At 43.3% G+C, this 18,851-nt stretch overlaps 1 protein-coding gene across 4 annotated transcripts in view; it reads right to left on the minus strand.

The window, feature by feature from the left end:
- Positions 1-18,851, minus strand: part of plxnb1b (plexin b1b) — a 255,026-nt gene that overhangs the window by 51,387 nt on the left and 184,788 nt on the right. For all 4 annotated transcript variants that reach the window (XM_060835442.1, XM_060835445.1, XM_060835441.1 and 1 more), the window contains 7 exons: positions 15,065-15,187; positions 14,107-14,200; positions 10,781-10,947; positions 7,463-7,614; positions 4,231-4,336; positions 3,353-3,489; positions 1,768-1,941 (listed from right to left, as the gene is read on the minus strand). In XM_060835442.1, coding sequence (XP_060691425.1) covers positions 1,768-1,941; positions 3,353-3,489; positions 4,231-4,336; positions 7,463-7,614; positions 10,781-10,947; positions 14,107-14,200; positions 15,065-15,187 — 953 coding nt within the window. The remainder of the gene's footprint in view (positions 1-1,767; positions 1,942-3,352; positions 3,490-4,230; positions 4,337-7,462; positions 7,615-10,780; positions 10,948-14,106; positions 14,201-15,064; positions 15,188-18,851) is intronic.

Below are 18,851 nucleotides of genomic sequence, written 5' to 3' on the forward strand. Positions count from 1 at the left end.
TGACCTCTCCCAAAAAAGGTTCCTCCAAGATCAGTTCTGAATTTCACCGTTTGTCATTTTCCTAGCCACACTCCAATGTCCAGCGATACATGAATTCAACAGCAAAGGCAGTAACTGCGCAGGTTCACTGCTGTGTCACTTAGCAGTGTGGGTTTCTTTATCTCTCTCTCTCCTTCACCGACCATGTGCTGCCTTTGTCTGCTCCTCTCCCTTTTAAACGTACCATTGCTTTGACTTTTTCCCCCAAGGATTTTGTGCTGACCTGATAATCCTTTACTCTAATTTTCTGCCTTGTCCCCATAACTCTTGATTCCCTTAATGACTAAACATCTCAGCCTAATTCCACAAATTCACAGCACCCAGAGAAGAGATTCCTCCTCATTTGTTTTAAATGGGCATCCACTTTTTCAGAGATTTTGCTCTCTGGTCCTAAGCTCTCTCACAAGAGTAAATAACCTTTTAGCATCCACTCTGTCAAGGCCTCAAAGGATCTAATGGGTTTCAATAAGGTCACATATCATTCTCCTATATTCCACTGGGTACAGGCCTCACATAGTCACAGACGTGTGCAGCATGGAAACAGACCCTTTGGTCCAATCATCCATGCTATCGGAATATCCTAAAATCTAATCCCATTTGTCAGCAATTGATCCATACCCCCACTAAACCTTTCCTATTCATGTACCTATCCAGATGCCTTATAAATGTTGTAATTGTACCAGCCTCCACCACTTTCTCTGGCAGCTCATTCCATACACACACCACCCTCTGTCTGAAAAACTTGCCACTTAGGGCCTTTTATATTTTTCCCCTCTCACCCTAAACCTATGCCCTCTAGTTCTGGACTCCCCTCCCCCCACCCAGGGAAAATACCTTGTCTATTTATCCTATCCATGCCCCTCATGATTTTATGAACTTCTACAAGATCACCCCTCAGCCTCTGTCCTCCAGAGAAAATAGCCCAGCCTATTCAGCCTCTCCATATAGCTAAACCCTCCAACCCTGGTAACAGACTTGTAAATCTGAATCCTTTCAAGTTTCACAATATCCTTCCTATAGCAGGGAAACCAGAATGACACACAGTATTTGAAAAGTGGCCTAACCAATGTCCTGTCCATCCAGATCATGATCTCCAAATCAAAGCTCTGACCAATAAAGGAAAGCATACCAAACTCTTTTTTCACTGTCTTGTCCAATTGCAAATTCACTTTCAAAGAAACATGAACGGGCACTTCTAGGTCTCTTTGTTCAGCAACACTTCCCAGGACCTTACCATTAAGTGTGTAAGTCCTGCCCTGATTTGTGATTCAAAAATGCAGCACCTTGCGTTAGTCTAAATTAGACTCCATCTGCTACACCTCGGCCCATTGGCCCATCTGATCAAGATCCCATTTCACTCTTCGCTGTCCACTACACCTCCAATTTTGGTATCATTTGCAAACTTAATAACCACTCCTCCTGTGTTCACATCCAAGTCTTTCATATAAATGACAAAAGCAGTGGACCCAGCACCAATCCTCATCGCACACCGCTAGTCACAGGCCTCCAGTCCGAAAAGCAACCCTCCAGCACCATCCTCTGTCTTTTACCTTTGAGCCAGTTCGGTATCCAAATGGCTAGTTCTCTCCATATTCCATGTGATCTAACCTTGCTAACCAGTCTCCCATGGGGAACCTTGCTGAATGCCTTACTGAAGTCAAGTCCATATACAGCACATCAAGACAATATTTCAAGCCACCCATTCCTATCGATTAAAACTCATCTTACCCTAAGAAGCTCTTGTCGGGACGCACACTGGTGATGTTTGGATTTTCTGTGTAGCTGTAGAAGACATTGTTCAATCTCTTTGGAATATCACCATACTTGACTGTGATAGGCAGCTCATCGGTCTGGTTGCTTGGTGTAGTGAGACACTGGACTCGGTGATCCTCAATGTCAGAACTGCCCAGGGGTAAAACACAATTACAATTCTGGCTAAAATTGTCACCTGCATCTACCTTGTGTTACGAAGAAAGTAGAAAGAAGAAAGCAACTCCCATTTTATGTGGTCTCACTAAAAAGCCAACAAGCGACCTCAGAATTGCGCAGAATTTAAGTAAAATGACCAGAGCTACTGACATAGCCCTCAGTTCAGTACCGAGTCTCACAAACCAAGAAGGTCTCAAGCTCAGTGGAGCCAGAAACAGTACTCTGTAGGGCATTGCAATTGGCCTCCACGCCCTGGATTAGGGAATGGAAAACCACAGGGCTCCTACTCCTAATCCAAATGGGGGTGATCAACTGAGAATGGAAACATGATCAGCTGTATGGCCATCAAAGGTGCAATAAACAGAGATTATGCGTTGGCAGAACTGGCAAATCAAAGATACAATCCCATGGATGTGGCACCAGACTCAGTACAACTCCCAGCCTTGATGTGAAGCCTGGAGGTGTCTGGAGGCTAGGTGCCGGCATGGACTGCATTGGAAAGACTGTTATTCTGAACTTTTTATTTCTTTATTTTTCTGATTTAACCCTAAAAGAGATGTACAGCAATGAAACAGTCCAACATATCCATGCCAACCAGATATCTCAAATTAATCTCGTCCCACTTGCCAGCACTTGGCCCATATCCCTCTAAACCCTTCCTATTCATATACCCATCCAGATGTCTTTTAAATGTGTTAATTGTACCAGCCTCCACCATTTCCTCTGGCAGCTTGTTCCATACACACACCACCCTCTGCGTATTTTCATTCTTCAGACAGCATGAAGGTCTGAAATGCTGGACATTTTAGTTCTTCATTTGGCTAATGTTATTTTCCGAAAAATTTGTACTTAAGAATCTATACCCAGGTACCTTTGCATCTGAACATCGTGCCGTAAGTGGCGACTTGTAAACTTTTCACTGTACTCATGTGAGTACATGAGAATAAAGCTATCACGGATTTAATCCTGACGAGCAGTGACCACCAATAAAACAGGAGAGGTGGGAAGGAAGGCTCTTTCATCAACAACACAATTGCCCCCGTTGATCCTGATATTCTTAGACAAAAATCGGTGTTTCAGCACTGTACCTTCTATTCTCTGTGAATATCCCCTTGCCCCATTCCAATCTTCAATTTGGCATTATAAACCAAACTTAGTGAAGGTGTTCAAATTTGCAATTCGGCTGGATGTTTCCCTCCCAAGAAAAGCACCCAAAGTCTCTCCTCAGTATGTCCCCTTGGGAGTATGGTCAAGATCAGGAGCAGTAATGGCTTCTAACTGGCAACTTTTCACTCAACACTATGGCACATTGAGTTAATTTAAAATTTTCCTTGTGTCAAAGTTCTGAAGGATCCCAGCTCTTCTCAAAAATAAATACACTTACATAAGACAGGGAAGGTCACCAACAAACACCCGGACATCACTTGGTCTGCCAGTCAACAAATTGACGCCTTTGAGAGTAAGATGTGTTCCTCCAGCTTTTGGGCCGCGTGACGGTGAAATAGAGTCCAGCACTGGGTTCTGCAGGAGTAAGTAGCAACAACATGGTGCGGCTTAACAACTTGGGAAATAGATCCTGACCTGGGTAAAATTGACCAAGTAATCAGCTGACTTTTCACAGCTACAACCGACAACCCCAATTGTGGCAGTCTGGATTTTCCTTTCAATCAAGTGGTTCAGAGATGTTATAACACACCTCTGGAATAGATGGGACTTGAACCTGGTTCTCCTATGTCAGAGATAGGGATATTGCCAATGAAACACAAGAGCTCTTCAACCGTTTCACATTAATGCAGGTCAACAAACATCAAAGCCATCAAAAGAAGCTGAAATTTGTACAAGCAGCAGATTCTGATTCAGTCTGGGTTCTCTCAATCTGATCCTTACTAAGTTAAAACAAAATATGCTCAGGCGGTCTTGCATTAATTGCTCCTTCTCCGCCCAGATCTGTAACAGTTGGGCTTGTATCCATGGCTCTTCCCCAAGTTGTTGTTCTATCTGTTAGGCCCATCAGTCAAGGTTTCCTCTCAGACTGTGCACAGAGCCAGGTAAACACTGGGTGTTAACCACAGATTCCTCACGGCTGGTGCTTTAACCACAGGCTTCCAAGTACACAACAAACCATTTTAAAAAAAAACCCTGCTACTCCCATTCCAAATATTCTCCTGTTTCAGAAACGACAGGAAATTCCAGAAATCAACTTTTTTTTTTAAAAAAGAGAAAGCTGAAATTAAAACACGATTAAATCCATTTCATACTGACCTGATAAGTGAAGGGCTGTGCAGAGCTGCTACTGCCTCCATTTACTACTTCAACTGTGACCTGGCCTGATACTTGCTCATTACTGGCTGCTGTGTAACATACAATCCTACAGGAGGAAACCCAACAGCATTAGCTGCAAACATGTCACTCTGCAGAACACCAACCAAGTCAAATATATACAACCGAAAAGTACTTTTAACTGCATAATCGAATTATATTATTCAACTATCGCCATCACAGTTTCAGTGATTTCACAGTTAACGACTTGTGAAATAGATCCAGATCTGGGTGGAACTGACCAAGTAATCAGCTGACTTTTCACAGCTACAAAGTGGTGACTTCTGTGACTGAGTATTTGGAGTCAAAAAACCTTCCTTCCAAATGAACGTACTAATGCATTAATACTCTGAAATCTGGCACTACTGTATGGTCCACAACATGACCACAATGCAGGATTGGGCCGTTCAGCTACTTAAACTTGCTAGGAGAAAGTGAGGACTACAGATGCTGGAGATCAGAGTCGAGAGCGTGGTGCTGGAAAAGCACAGCAGTCAGGCAGCATCCGAGGAGCAGGAGAATCGATGTTCTGGACATAAGCCGTTCATCAGGAAGCCTTTCCTGATGAAGTGCTTATGCCCAAAACAGTGATATTCCTGCTCCTTGGTGCTGCCTGACCTGCTGTGCTTTTCCAGCACCACACACTCTACTCAAACTTGCTCCCTTATACAATCAGATCCGTACCACATCCCCATTTCCTCAACACTAATCCCATTCCTGTGATACCTGATCCTAACCATGTAAATATTGGTCATAAGACTGGGGAAGAACTTGCTTGCTCTTCCTGGAAATCACACATACCCGAGGGGGTAGACAGGTCATTCTTTAACATCTCATCCTGAAGATAATGCTTCCACCAGTGCAGTAGACAATAGGCAATAGGTGCAGGAGTAGGCCATTCTGCCCTTCGAGCCTACACCACCATTTAATATGATCATGACTAATCATCCTTAATCAGTATCCTGTTCCTGCCTTATCTCCATAACCCTTGATTCCACTATCCTTGAGAGCTCTATCCAATTCTTTCTTAAATGAATCCAGAGACTGGGCCTCCACTGCCCTCTGGACAGAGCATTCCATACAGCTACCACTCTCTGGGTGAAGAAGTTTCTCTTCACCTCTGTCCTAAATGGTCTACCCCGTATTTTTAAGCTGTGTCCTCTGGTTTGGCACTCACCCTTCAGCGGAAACATGTTTCCTGCCTCCAGAGTGTCCAATCCTTTAATAATCTTATATGTCTCAATGAGATCCCCTCTCAGTCTTCTAAACTCAAGGGTATACAAGCCCAGTCACTCCAGTCTTTCAGCAGTAGTCCCTCAAATGTTGCACTGAAGTGTTAGCCTTGATATTACAGTCAGATCTCTGCTGAGGGACCTGAACCCCTCCTCCACTGTCTCAGAGGAGGCAACACTGGAGCTGACCTGCAGCTAATACAGCGAAGGACTTTAGAAGTGAATGTATCTGTAATGAAGTGTCATCACTAACTAGAACCTCTCAGCGAATCAGTGCGCTCGGAAGGATATTATCAAATTGAAGAGGCAGCAGAAAAGATTTATGTAGATGTTACTGAGACTCAAATATTTGAATTATAGGGGGAGAGGCTGGGACTTTTTCCACTGGTGTCTAGCAGGTTGAGGGCTGATCTTTAAGGTTTATAAAATCATGAGGGGCATAGATAAGACGAACAGCAAAAGTCTTTTTTCGAGGGTAGAGAGGATCAAAACTAGAGAGCATATTTTTAAGGTGAAAGGAGAAAGATTTAAAAGGGACTTGAGGGGCAATTATTTCATTCACAGGGTGGTGTGTCTGTGGAATGAACCGCCAGAGGAAGGATACAGTTATAAATTTAAAAGACATTTGGACAGGTACATGAACAGGAAAGGTTCAGAGGGATATGGGCTAAGTGCAGTTATTGTTTAGTTTGGGAAGCTTGGTTGGCAAGGACAAGTTGGACCAAAGGATCTGTTCCTGTGCTGTATGACTCTACAGCTCTATGAATCAGAAAGTAACACTGAACAGGGCAAGTCATTCAACTCATATGTACATACATACTCTTCCAAACAACAAACTCATTAGTCCAATTCCTTTCCATGTTCCTTCTCTTTAAAGTGCTTCCCCACTACATTTGGATATGCAAGGTTTGTAGCTCAGGTTGAGGTTTAGGGTGTAGATTTGCTCGCTGAGCTGTAGGTTTGACATCCAGATGTTTCATTACTTGGCTAGGTAACATCATCAGTGGCGACCTCCAAGTGAAGCGAACCTGTTGTCTCTTGCTTTACATTTAAATGTTTGTCCTGGATGGGGTTCCTGGGGTTTGTGGTGATGTCATTTCCTGTTCATTTTCTGAGGGGTTGATAGATGGTATCTAGACCTGTGTGTTTGTTTATGGTGTTGTGGTTGGAGTGCCAGGCCTCTAGGAATTCCCTGGCATGTCTTTGCTTAGCCTGTCCCAGGATAGATGTGTTGTCCCATTTGGATATTTACTGAGATTTGTAATGACCAATTTATCACACAGTGCATTCCAATCCCTAACCACTCACTTGGTAAACAATCTTTTCCACATGGTGCAGTTGGTTAATTTGGTAATCACCATTCCTGTGCCCATTTTGTCATTGTTTCCAATGGCTGAAGGGTCAATGTACTCTTCCTAAATGCTTTGCAACTTTAAATATAAATTTCAAATTTGCTCTTAATCTTTTCTCCTCAAACAACCATTCAAATCTTTGCGGCATTCCGGGGACCAAATTCAGGCAAACAAACCACCTTTCTTAGAAAAGCACAGCACAGGAGGCACTGGCTGGAAAGTATTATGGGCTCTAAAACCTTCGGCAAAACCTACATGCTCAAATCCCTTCCACATTTCTACACCCATTAGGTCAAGCTCTGAGCCAGGAATTTTTAAATTCTGGTGTTACTCTGGGCTATATCCAGAGCAATGCCATTTCAGTTGAGGGGATTTGTGTGGCACTTCAATAGCAGAGTGCAAGGTCTAGGATGTACCACAACCTCCAGCAAATGGCATGAATCCAAGACAAGATTCTGTGCATTGATAGGAGGGTAACATGGCGGAATAGTTAGTTGGAAGAGATTCTTATGAAGTGGGAAGTCTGCGGAATTGTGCCAGAGCTCACTGTTCATGCATATAATGGCGGCTGGCAATCTTTAAGTGACTGACCTGGTGGAGACCTCGTACTTCAGAGGATCAGCACGACACGGGATCCCAGCCACCGTCACCATGTTCTGGATGTCCTCGAATCGCTGGCCTAGGTTTGAGCCCGTGATGGTGACCATGGTCCCACCTTCCTGCAGCCCTGACGTTGGGTCAATCTGGGAATGAGAATAATCCATGTTAACAGCTGCAAGTGTAACAGCGTTGGGGAACACAGTAGGAATGGTGAATAATCTTTCAAATGTGGGAAGACATCAAAAACATAGATGCAAGGTGTAGGTTTTTCAGAATTCAATTTTGTAAAAATGGAGATAAAATGAATGATAGGTTTGTGTTTTATTTTCTCTTCACCTTTTGCCAAGTTTAGAAAAACGTTTGCTTATTCATCCAAAAGAACATTATTAATTTGATCCTGAACAAGTTTCACCGTGACATTCAATTGTTTAAAGGCATCAGCTTTGAGCTGATCATGCTGCAGATATTTGGTAGCAGAGAGGTAATGTTACTGGATTGGTAGTCAAGAAACGTGCAGTAATGCTTCATAGATAGGAGTTCAGATCCCACTGTGGCAGCCAAGGGAATACAAATTCACTTAAATCAATAAATCTGGGATAAAATGGTGGGATTATGAATGATAACCATGCAAAAATACCACATTGTGATACACTGAATAAATCTGCTTTACAGCACTGTAGTCGAGTCCAAAGTGCCCTATCAAATTGCCAAGTTGCTCACTCAGACATAGGGAGCCTAGCAACTATCTGGTCAAGGATATTTAGGGGGGGGGCAAGTGCTGGCCTATCCAGTAACGTTCACATCTCATGGAAGAATAAAAAGAACTCCTGACACCGAGACAGGTGTGTTGTCCAGTAGGAAATCCCTGAATCGTAATCATAGCTGGAAACCCAGCTCACCCCTGCACAATCGATGCTAAATTAGGAGAGCGATGGAATACTTCCCAGTTGCTGAAGCATTCAAGAAGCTGAACACCATTCAGGGAAAAGCAGCCTCTTCAATGTTTATCCCATTCATCACTGATGTACCATGGGGGTATCAGTGTTCAGCATTATAAGTTGCCCTGCAGTAACTCACCAAGGTGCCTCCATCTGCCAAAGGGTGAGGCAATAGCCTAGTGGTATTATCGCTGGACTGTTCATCCAGAGACCCAGCTAACATTCTGGTGACCTGGGTTTGAATCCCACCACGGCAGATGGTGGAATTTGAATTCAATTAAAAAAAAATCTGGAATTAAAAGTCTAATGACGACCCTGAATCCATTGTCAATTGTCAGGAAAAACCCATCTGGTTCACTAATGTCCCCTTTCAGGAAGAAAACGTCATCCTTACCTGATCTGGCCTACATGTGATTCCAGACCCACAGCAACGTGGGTAACTCTTAACTGCCCTCTGGGCCACAAATGCTGGCCTAGTCAGTGATGTCCTCATCCCGTGAATGAATGAACGAATAAATATAAAAACTTGTTAGAACTCTACCTGCTGGAAGGACGAGAGCAGCAACTAAATAGGAACACCTGTACCTGCAGGAACCCTCTAAGCCACGCGATCATCCTGACCTGGAAATATATTACTGTTCATTTACGGTCACTGGGTCAAATTCCTGCAACTTCCTCCCTAACGCAGTTCGACATCGCTGGTCTGTACAGCTCAATACTGCACCACTGAAGGATTAAGCAAGAAATCCTTCTCTCTCTGATGGTTGCAAGACACATTTGTTTGCTCTTTCCATGCAGTCGAGTCAAAAAACCTTTTCCTTTTTATGCAGAGATTTATTTCCTTTTAGAAAGTTACTATTAATCATTCTGCCATGTGTTTAGATAGTCCCAATTCACAATTATTTGTTTAGTTAGAGGGAAAATCTCAAATCCAAACTGGCTTTATCGATGATCACTCGTGACTTCTGGCTACTGACTTTCTTGCGAGTGGAAACATCTCCTATTGACTCGGTCAAAGCCTTTCTTAATTTTGAATGGCTTTATAGATTTCCTCTGAAAAACTGTGTTGCTCTAAGTGGGACACAGTTACAGGTTTACCAGGTGTTATATAAAGGCTTGACTGGACAGATCTACTTCCCTACAGGTGAGTTAGGGATTTCTGCATCCATCTGATAGTGTCCCAGTCACCACTGTGGAGACTAGCTGCCAATTGCAGGTTTATTTCATTCATTGAATCCACTCTCCCCAGCAGTTGTGGACTAGATCAGACCCTCTCAAAACATTTTAAGAAGGTAGCCCAGACCCTAACGTTTTCTTATTTTATAGACAGGACTGATGCAGCTTGTCAAACCATTCCCTTTAGCAAAGCTGAATGTATTTACACCAGGCGAAATGAGGACTGCAGATGCTGGAGTTCAGAGTTAAAATTAGAGTGGTGCTGGAAAAGCACAGCAGGTCAGGCAGCATCCTAGGAGCAGGAAAATTGACATTTCGGGCAAAAGCATTTACACCATGGTTGAAACACAAACAAAAGAAATCAGAATTTAGAATAACTTAACTATTTGGAAACCAAACCGGCTTGAAGTCGCAACTTAACAAAGGAGCTGCTCCAATTCCCACAACATCCCAAAACACACCCCGTGGCAAATGGTAAATTCAAACTCAGGTGCTTACAGGCAGGAGAGATTTCAGAGAGAGGAGTCAGGCAAGAAACATCTGTTGAAGCATGGAACCATTTGTCACAGTGACAGCCACTCAGCTACCAGCAGTTTCTGACTGCCTGCTAAAACTAAACCAAACTAGAGCAGACCCTGAACTGGGAGAACTGGCCATTTCCCTTTTGTTCTGGATCAGTGGTGCTGGAAGAGCACAGCAGTTCAGGCAGCATCCAGCGAAATCATGCTGCCTGAACTGCTGTGCTCTTTCAGCACCACTAATCCAGAATCTGGTTTCCAGCATCTGCAGTCATTGTTTTTACCTCGTTGATTTCCCTCTTGTTGTACAACTGTTTATAAAAAACCTAAACGCCTCCCCGAATGTTAACTTAGGCAGTTTCTGTTAGCCATTTCAGCACCACTGCCTTTACAACCCCTCTTGAAAAAAAAACAAAGACAAAATAACCTTTTTAAAGGGTTAGCATTGTCACAGGTGGAATCCAATTTTCGCCCATGTAGGATTTGGGACTCGAGGTACAGCACTGCCATCAGTCTGCTACTGAAACACTACTACCTTCCCTTCCAACAGGGTGCTGTGCTGTGAGTAGCGTGGGCCTCATTGGCCATGCACTGCTCAGCTGAATCAAAGGTACATCATCTAGTTTCGGGTACTTTTCTGTCGCTCTGTTTTTTTTTAAACCTGCATGGTAACTCACCGAGTGAATGAAGGGGGCTGGACAGGTCTGTTCCACTCCGTCTACACAGGACTTTTCGTACACACAGCTGGGCTTCCCTCCCCCGCACCACACACAAGCGTACTTAGTTTCTGCTGTCTGACAGCGGCTGCAGTCTGTTCGATCCACAGAACAGTTATACAGGGTAACTGTACAGAAGTAACGAGAGAGCATTAATAATTTTCTCACAGATCTTTCCCAAGACTCAGAGAGCTCCAACTTGGACCCATTTCTAAGTCTTACAGTACTGCAACGACTACATTTCAAAAATACACAACAGAGCTTTCTAGGACATCAGCAGATTGTGACAGATACTGCTTAAATACAAGTTATTTCATTCAAAATGGAAAGAAAAGTGAAATTTCTGACTGAATGACTGTGTACAGATTAGTCGTGGGCCCCACGGACCTACAGGTTTGGGGGAATTTAAACAAAGTTAGCAAATTCTACTCAATTTAGTATGGCTGTTGTAACTTAACTAAATTTAATCACAATCAGTCATACAGCATAGAAACAGGCCCTTCGGCCCTCTACGTCTATGCCAACCAACTAACAAACACTAATCCTCTTTACCTGCACTTGGTCCACAGCCTGTTATGCCCTGGCATTTAAATGCTTATCCAGACGCTCATTAAATTTTGCAAGAGTACCTGTCTCCATCGCCTTATCAGGCAGCACATTCTATATTTCTACCATCTTCTTGATGAAAAACAATTTTCTAAAATTTCCTTTAAATCACTCACTCATGTGCCCTCTCAGTCACGGTCATACAGCACCAAAACAGACCCATGCTGACCAGGTTTGACCACTTGCCTGCATTTGGCCCATATCCCTCTACGCCTTTCCTGTACCTGTCCAAATGTCTTTTAAATGTTATAACTGTACCCGCATCTCCCACTTTCTCTAGCAGTTCATTCCACACACAAACTATGCTGTGTGAGAAAAAGTTGCCCTCAGGTCTCTTTTACATTTTTCTCCTCTCACCTTAAAAACATAGTCCCTAGTGTTGAAATCTAGGGGAAAGACTTTTGCTATTCACCTTATCTATGCCTCTCATGATTTTATATACCTCCCCTCAACCTCCTATGCTCCAGTGAAAAAAGTCCCAGCCTGACCTTACACTCAACACTCTAAAAGCAGCCTCACCACTTCCTGTACAACCCTTGACATAACGTCCTAACTCCTATCTTCAATAGCTTGAGCAATGAAGGCAAACATGCTGAATGCCTTGTCAACCACCCTGTCTACCTGTGATATAACTTTCAAAGAACTGTGTGCATGATCCCCTTGATCTCTGTTCTACAACACTACCCTGTGCCCTACTATTAACTGGATAAATCTTGCCCCTGTTTTAGCAAAATGCGACACCTCGCATTAATCCAAATTAAACCGCATCTGCTGCTCCTCAGCTCAATTGATCACGAGCCCTTTGTAATCTTAGATAACCTTCACTGTTGACTATGCCACCAATTTTGGTGTTGTCTGCACACTTACTTACCATGCCTTCTAAGTTCTCATCCTTTATATAAAAGGCAAACAAAAGTGGACCCAGCACCAATAACTCTTGTCTCTCTTGTCCCTGCCTCTTTGTAACAAGACTTCCTTGCCCCTATATTCTACGCACTGGCTAATGAAGGTCTTCACCATCCTATCCATGTGTGCTGACACCACAGGGACGTGTACACCAAGGTCCCTTTGTTTCCTTATCCTGCCTCGAGAAATACGCCAGTTCCTGAATTCTCACATACTACTTTTGAAAGACTCCCACTTTCAAACATAGGCTTCCAGTCTATGTTTGCCGAACCCTGCCTAATGATACAGAACCCCAATTTAGATCCTTAGTTTTTGCACTACCCTTACCCCTTTCTATGATGACTTTGAAATTAAGAGTTATGGTCATTATCTCCAGAATGCTTACCCACTGAAACTTCACTACCTAGGATGAGGACCATTCTTAGGTGCAATATATCTATGTACTGGCACAAAAAACTCTCTTGAGCGCACCTTAAAAACTCCACCCCATTTAGAAAAATACCATATTGTACCGTATGTGACTGCTTTGCTTTGCATAATAGCAGCAAAGTGTAGCTGTGGGGTGAAGAGGAGAGTTCAAACTAGAACCTTTGTAAAGAGGAAATGGTAATATATCAGACGTGTGCACGTGCAAACAAAAGAACCAAAATAAAATAAAAACAGAAATTGCTGAAGAAACTCAGCGGGTCTGGCAGCAACTGGGGAGAGAAACAGAGTTCATGTTTCGGATCCAGCAACCTTTCTTCAGGGGTAGGGAGCAAGGGAAAGTTGAAATGCTGATAACGGAGGTAGGGAGGAGAGGATGGAGTTACAGAATAGACGGTGTCAGAGCCCAGAGGTTGGGAAAGAAAGTCACACACACAAAGAGGTGGTTGAATCTAAGCCAGTGAAAGTGATAATTGGGACAGCAAGCAGGTGTAAATGGGTTGGTTGCCAGCACTGAAAGCAGCCCATGTCGTGAGTGGGCCTGGAGTGTGGGGCTGGGTAAAGGACAGGAAAGATACTCAGGGCCTCTAATTACTGAACTCGATACTGAGCCTTGAAGGCTGTGGGATCCCCAAGCGGAAACGGAGATGCTGATCTTGCAGAACAAACAAGTTCAAAAGGGTAAAAAATAAATTAACTCAAGGTGGTATCATCATATTCTCTACGTCCATAATAAATGAGCAAATTATTTTTTAAAAATACTGATTTCTACCTGAAATGGTGTGGACTAACATGTATAAAAATTATGTACATCGGGCATATTTACAATCAAGACCCTGACCCTGACACCATATCAAATTAGCTAGTAATGCTCACATCCGAGAATGGATTTAAAAACATCTTCATGAGAGAAAACAAAGGGATAGGAGGGTTGCAGGGACAGAAGTTGCTAATGGATTTTGATTTCTGTTGTTCTCAAGGATAATATGTTCAGGTCAACTGAGCTACTTTTGATGCCATAAGTGCATTCCTGGTGTAAACTTTGCATGTGAAAATTACAATGCTTGTTGCCTTAATTATTGCAGTAAATATTCAAAGTCGTTTGCATCAATATTGTAGCAAACTGCAACACAGACACATAAACCATCACAGTACAAGGGCCATCAATGTAGCTCATCAGTATCAGTCAACCATACTAACAACAGTGATAAATGTCAGAAACATAAACGATGAACATTACACTGTGCACCAAGATGTTGGCACGCTGGCAGTATCAAAGGAGAAGCAGTTGAGGAAATAGTTCCATTTTCTTTCTTACATTTTTTCAGGAAAGGCATGAAAATACTTACTATGCAAATCATGTCCGCTGTCCACTCTGTAATTGGGCCGCCGTTGGACATACACTGTTGCATTATATTCTTGCTGTAATGTGGCATAGGTAAACTGTAGTGACAGAAATAGGAGGTTGATAGACCAAAGATGAAAAGTATCTAATCCTGAATCTAATTTAAAAGTCAAATCTGCTTCCTTTTGCTTGCTTATGTGTGTGACTCACAGTTGGACTCAAGAGATGTAAAATGGAAAAGACTTTTGCTCCAAGTGTCCAGACAATATAAGTGTGAGCTCTGTGCTCCTGGCTTGTAGCTTGGGCCTACTGGGAGAACACAGTCTACAATGTAGATGCCCTTGCTCCACTGCTCTTTCCCCTTCAAGGGCACAAAGGAATAAATGTGATTTGTTGGTATTGATCGTATATTCCCTTATTTACTGTTAAAATTGAATTTAATCCAATTTTCTTTCAATAGCTTGTCAGAGTTGGTTACGTCTGCTGTTGAAAGCAATTGCTTCCTGAGTTAGCAACGTGAATTAGTGTACTTCTGAATTATACTTTAAGTTACAGCAGGGTCCTCCCCACTCTGGGTAACCATGTACATCAATGCCTTGCACAGACCAACACTGTGTCACCCACCCTCCTCCATCACCACCACCAACATTTACTTGTGGTTACTAAGACTCTGCTGATGGATAGAAGTGGTTCATCTAGTTTAACTCTAGCAAAGCCTCCCCACCGTTGTTGTGGTGATCCTTAAACATTCTTTCTGGAAGGTTTGGTTTGAAAAGTGCGAGTTAGATGTGTTCGAGTGGAAGGTTTACTCTATATCAGAAAATTGGACCCTGTTCCTATGGAAACATGCCTGTGATTTAAGGAGACCCTTAAACAGTGGCGGAGGGTCTGAATGCTCATTTGGCCAACCAACTCTCCCGTGACCATCTCCCGGGGCTCTGCAACCATCTCTTGCTCCTTACCTGGTGCACCTGACAAGTAATCGAGTAAAACGTGGGATCAATAATGTCCCCTTCAACAATTGCCTCCACCACCACTGTCTGACTCTCGATAACAAAGACACATTCATAATCCCCTTCAGGGTCCTGCCAAGGGAGCAGAAATACAAGAGGTTAAGGAGGCACTGCCTAGCTGAATCACAAATGTGAGCAATCTTATTAAACCAAACAAGGAGTACACTTATAACAGTTGCAGAAGTCTGACAGTAAGGACTCCTCTGTGTGAACTGCAACAAAACGAGAAACACAGCTCGTGTTCACAGTTTAGCTGTACATGGCAGACTGAGGAATTCCTCTCACCCCCTTCTGCATTTCCATTTTAAACCAGAAAGATCCACAGCATTGCACAAAGATCCTTCAACCTTCAAAGTTAACTCACAAATAAACCAAAGACTCTTTCATAAAGGTCCTTTCAATTCAGATTCCAGAATCCGGGAGCCAAGTCCTGGTGTATAAGCTTTTAAATCCTTTCGCATGTTCTGGTGGCAGACTCAATGACCCAAGTTTCAACTGGGGATTAAAGGATTTAAAAACAGAGAAAGGAAGGAGCCAGCGACTATATGCAAGGCTCCCAGAATGAGATTCCAGCGACAATCAATGTTAAAGGCCCCTCACTCTCAGAGTATACAATACCCTTATTCGTCATATGTGTACAGATGGACTGGTACACAAGCATCAGCTATCAGGTTATACTCCCAGTTTACTAAAAGTGCACAGAATGCACACTCCCAAGTATAGTCCATATGTACTGGTGGGCTTTGTTCTGGGTGTGATATTTTATTCTACTGCATCAGACCAATAATGTCACTCAGTTTTATTCTGACTACATCCCACTTATTTCCCCACCTCCTAATGCCCCTCCCTTCATTTCACCATTTCAAACAGACAGAAACAAAATGCAACCTACTTTTGTTCGTCCCAAATCTTGAAATGGTCTGATGGAAACACAGGGAAATACCAAACATTGCCAGTTTTGTTTCAGTCCCTACCCCTCTGCAGTTTCCAGCAACAAACCGCAAACATCGCTGTGTCATGTCAAACTGTTTCGTTGCACAGATTGAAACAATTTGGCGAAGCAGAATTCTTTTTTTGAAAAAAAAGCTAATGGAGCATTGTATCCTGAAAACTTTCATTCCAAAAAGTAAGCTACACCATTCCGTTATAGTCACAGCATGGAAATGTACCCTTCGGTCCAACCAGTCCATTCCAACCAAGTTTTCCAATCTAAACTGGTCCCATCTGCCTGCACGTCCCTCTAAAGCTTTCCGAATACTTATCAAAAACATACTAACTGTATCTGCATCCAGCACTTCCTCTGGAAGTGTACTTTTTAAAAAGTCTTTCTCCTCTCACTGTAAAACTATGTCCCCTAGTTTTGAAGTCCCTATCCTAGGGAAAAGACCCTTGCCATTCACCTTACTTACGCCTCACCCTCATGATTTTATAAACCTCTATGATGTCACCCCTCAACCTCCCACGGTCCAGAGAAAAGAGTCCCAACCTTTCCAGTCTATTTTTATATTTCAAACCCTTCATTCCTGGTAACATCATGGTAAATCTTTTCTGAACCCTCTCCAGTTTAATATCCTTCCCATAACAGGGCAACCAGAACTGCATACAGCACTTCAAAAGAGGCACCACCAAAACAGGCCTCACTAATGTCCTCAATATGACATCCCAAGTCCTATACTCAAAGGTTTGAGCAGTGAAAGCAAGAGCGTTAAACAGCTTTTTAACCGCCCTGTCTATGTGTGACACAACTTTCAAAGAATTATGTACCTCAACCCTAAGTTCTCTACGAAATTCGCCTCACAAAGATGACAAGTGAATACTACGTTACAGTGCAGAAGCCCAAACCCCTCTGTTAATTAAAACCAAGCACCCAGAAAAACTCGCCTCATCTCGTAATCTGTTAAAAGTGTGAGGGAGTGAAACAGAACTCCTAATTTCCATTATTTAAAGAAAAATATTTTCCTAACAGAACATGAAACAAATACTATGAACAAACCCTAGCCTCTTTTTTTCTTAACTAATTACTATCTGACCCCAACTCTATAAAAACAATACAAGTATTAAACATTACATTTACTTAATCTCAACTCCACACAGTCTCTGTCTTCTCTGCTGTCTTCAGTCTCCCATCTATGATCTCCCTGGGTCATCTTGTTACTTCTTACAGTTTTTTTTAACAGGAAAAGGTACCTTTTGATACAGAGTGCCTTCTTATTTCTTTGAGAACAGTGTGTTAGATGGGCAGTTCACGCTCCAGCAGTTGTGCTGCTGTTCGGTGGCAGTTGTTCTAACCAATTTTCAAAATGCCCTGGCTTCATACCCCCCAACATTGTACCCTGTCATTGGTTCAATGTTGTCGATACAATAAATTCAAACTCAATTGGGTTTTGGTATTCTGGACATAATTTAAATTAATTGGTTCATTTATTGAGCAACCAAAACTCAGGTCCCCATTTAACAGCCAGTTGCTGCATGTGTCCAATTTGGAACAGCCCATCTCTTAGCTGTTCTGTATTCCTGCAGCTGTGCGGCTGTACTTTAAATTTACTTTAAAATTCAGAAAACACTTTCTATCTTAAAGTGAACATACGCCCTTTCGACTTTGCAACAATTGGAAACTATATTTAGTCTTACACCCTTTATCCATTCTGTCAGAGGTGTCTGTCAGGCAGTGCAAACATATTAATGAAACTGCTCTGTATATGTGAAGATGTTTTGCACTACAGTTAACAGAGAACAGATTGCAAACAGAAATGACAGCTTTGTAATGTGCTGAAGCTTGGCTCTTTATTCTCTCACATCTGAATTCTAATAAATTCAAAGTGGTTTCATGTTAGGATGTTCGTGGGCAGATATAACTTATCAGTTGGTACTCTTTGGTATAAAGCTACCAATCTAAATGAATCAAATGGTATCAGGGACTCATGCTGTTGAGTCTCCAGAAACAATATGCCTTCAGGCAATCTCTCAGCCTGCAATCTTGAAACTGGTATCCCAGAACTTGGGCTGATTTCCAAAGAGATACACCACTTTTACCTACATTTAATTTTACAGATTGGAATGTTCCTATGCAGCATTAAAAGTATTCTCTCATCTCTGGTTCGTGCTTCCCCCCACCCCCACTCCCCCCCACCCCCCCATTTCCCCTCCTGCTTTCCACCCCGCTCCCCCACCCCCCCCGTTTCCCACCTCCCCCCCGCTTCCCCCCTGCTGTGTCCCCCCCACCATTTCCCCCTCCCCCACACCTCTACAGCCCTCTTGGAAATAGCAGATATGCTACAGGACGTGTTTGGGGGCGAGGGAAATAGTGAAGTGTTGGGCAATGCTGATGTGTCCGAACTAGGTAGGAAGACAGAGCAGTGAGGGGATGGGCGGGGAAGGGAGTTTGTAAGGGGGCTGGATTGGGAGAGGGAGTCGAAGGTTAAAGTGTCAGGGCTATTGGAGAGAGAGCAGGGCAGGGGGAGGGGAACAGGCATGGGTAGTGGGAGAGGGTAGGATCCAGGAGGTGGGGGCAAGTGGTAGATAAGCCAGGAGCAGGGGAGGGGAAGGGAGGAAAGGGGAGAAATGCAGGAGAGGGGAAGGGAGCAGGGGAGGAGGGGAGTGCTGAGGAAGGGAAGGGAGCAGGAGAGGGGAGGGCACAGGAGCGGGGAGGGGAGGGGAGGAGTGCTGGGGAGGGCAGGGGAGCAGTGCTGGGGAAGGGAGGATCAGGGATCATGAATGGTGTTAGGAAAGCTGAAAG

The sequence above is a fragment of the Hemiscyllium ocellatum genome, chromosome 14, assembly GCF_020745735.1.
Source record: "Hemiscyllium ocellatum isolate sHemOce1 chromosome 14, sHemOce1.pat.X.cur, whole genome shotgun sequence".
Lineage (NCBI taxonomy): Eukaryota > Metazoa > Chordata > Chondrichthyes > Orectolobiformes > Hemiscylliidae > Hemiscyllium > Hemiscyllium ocellatum.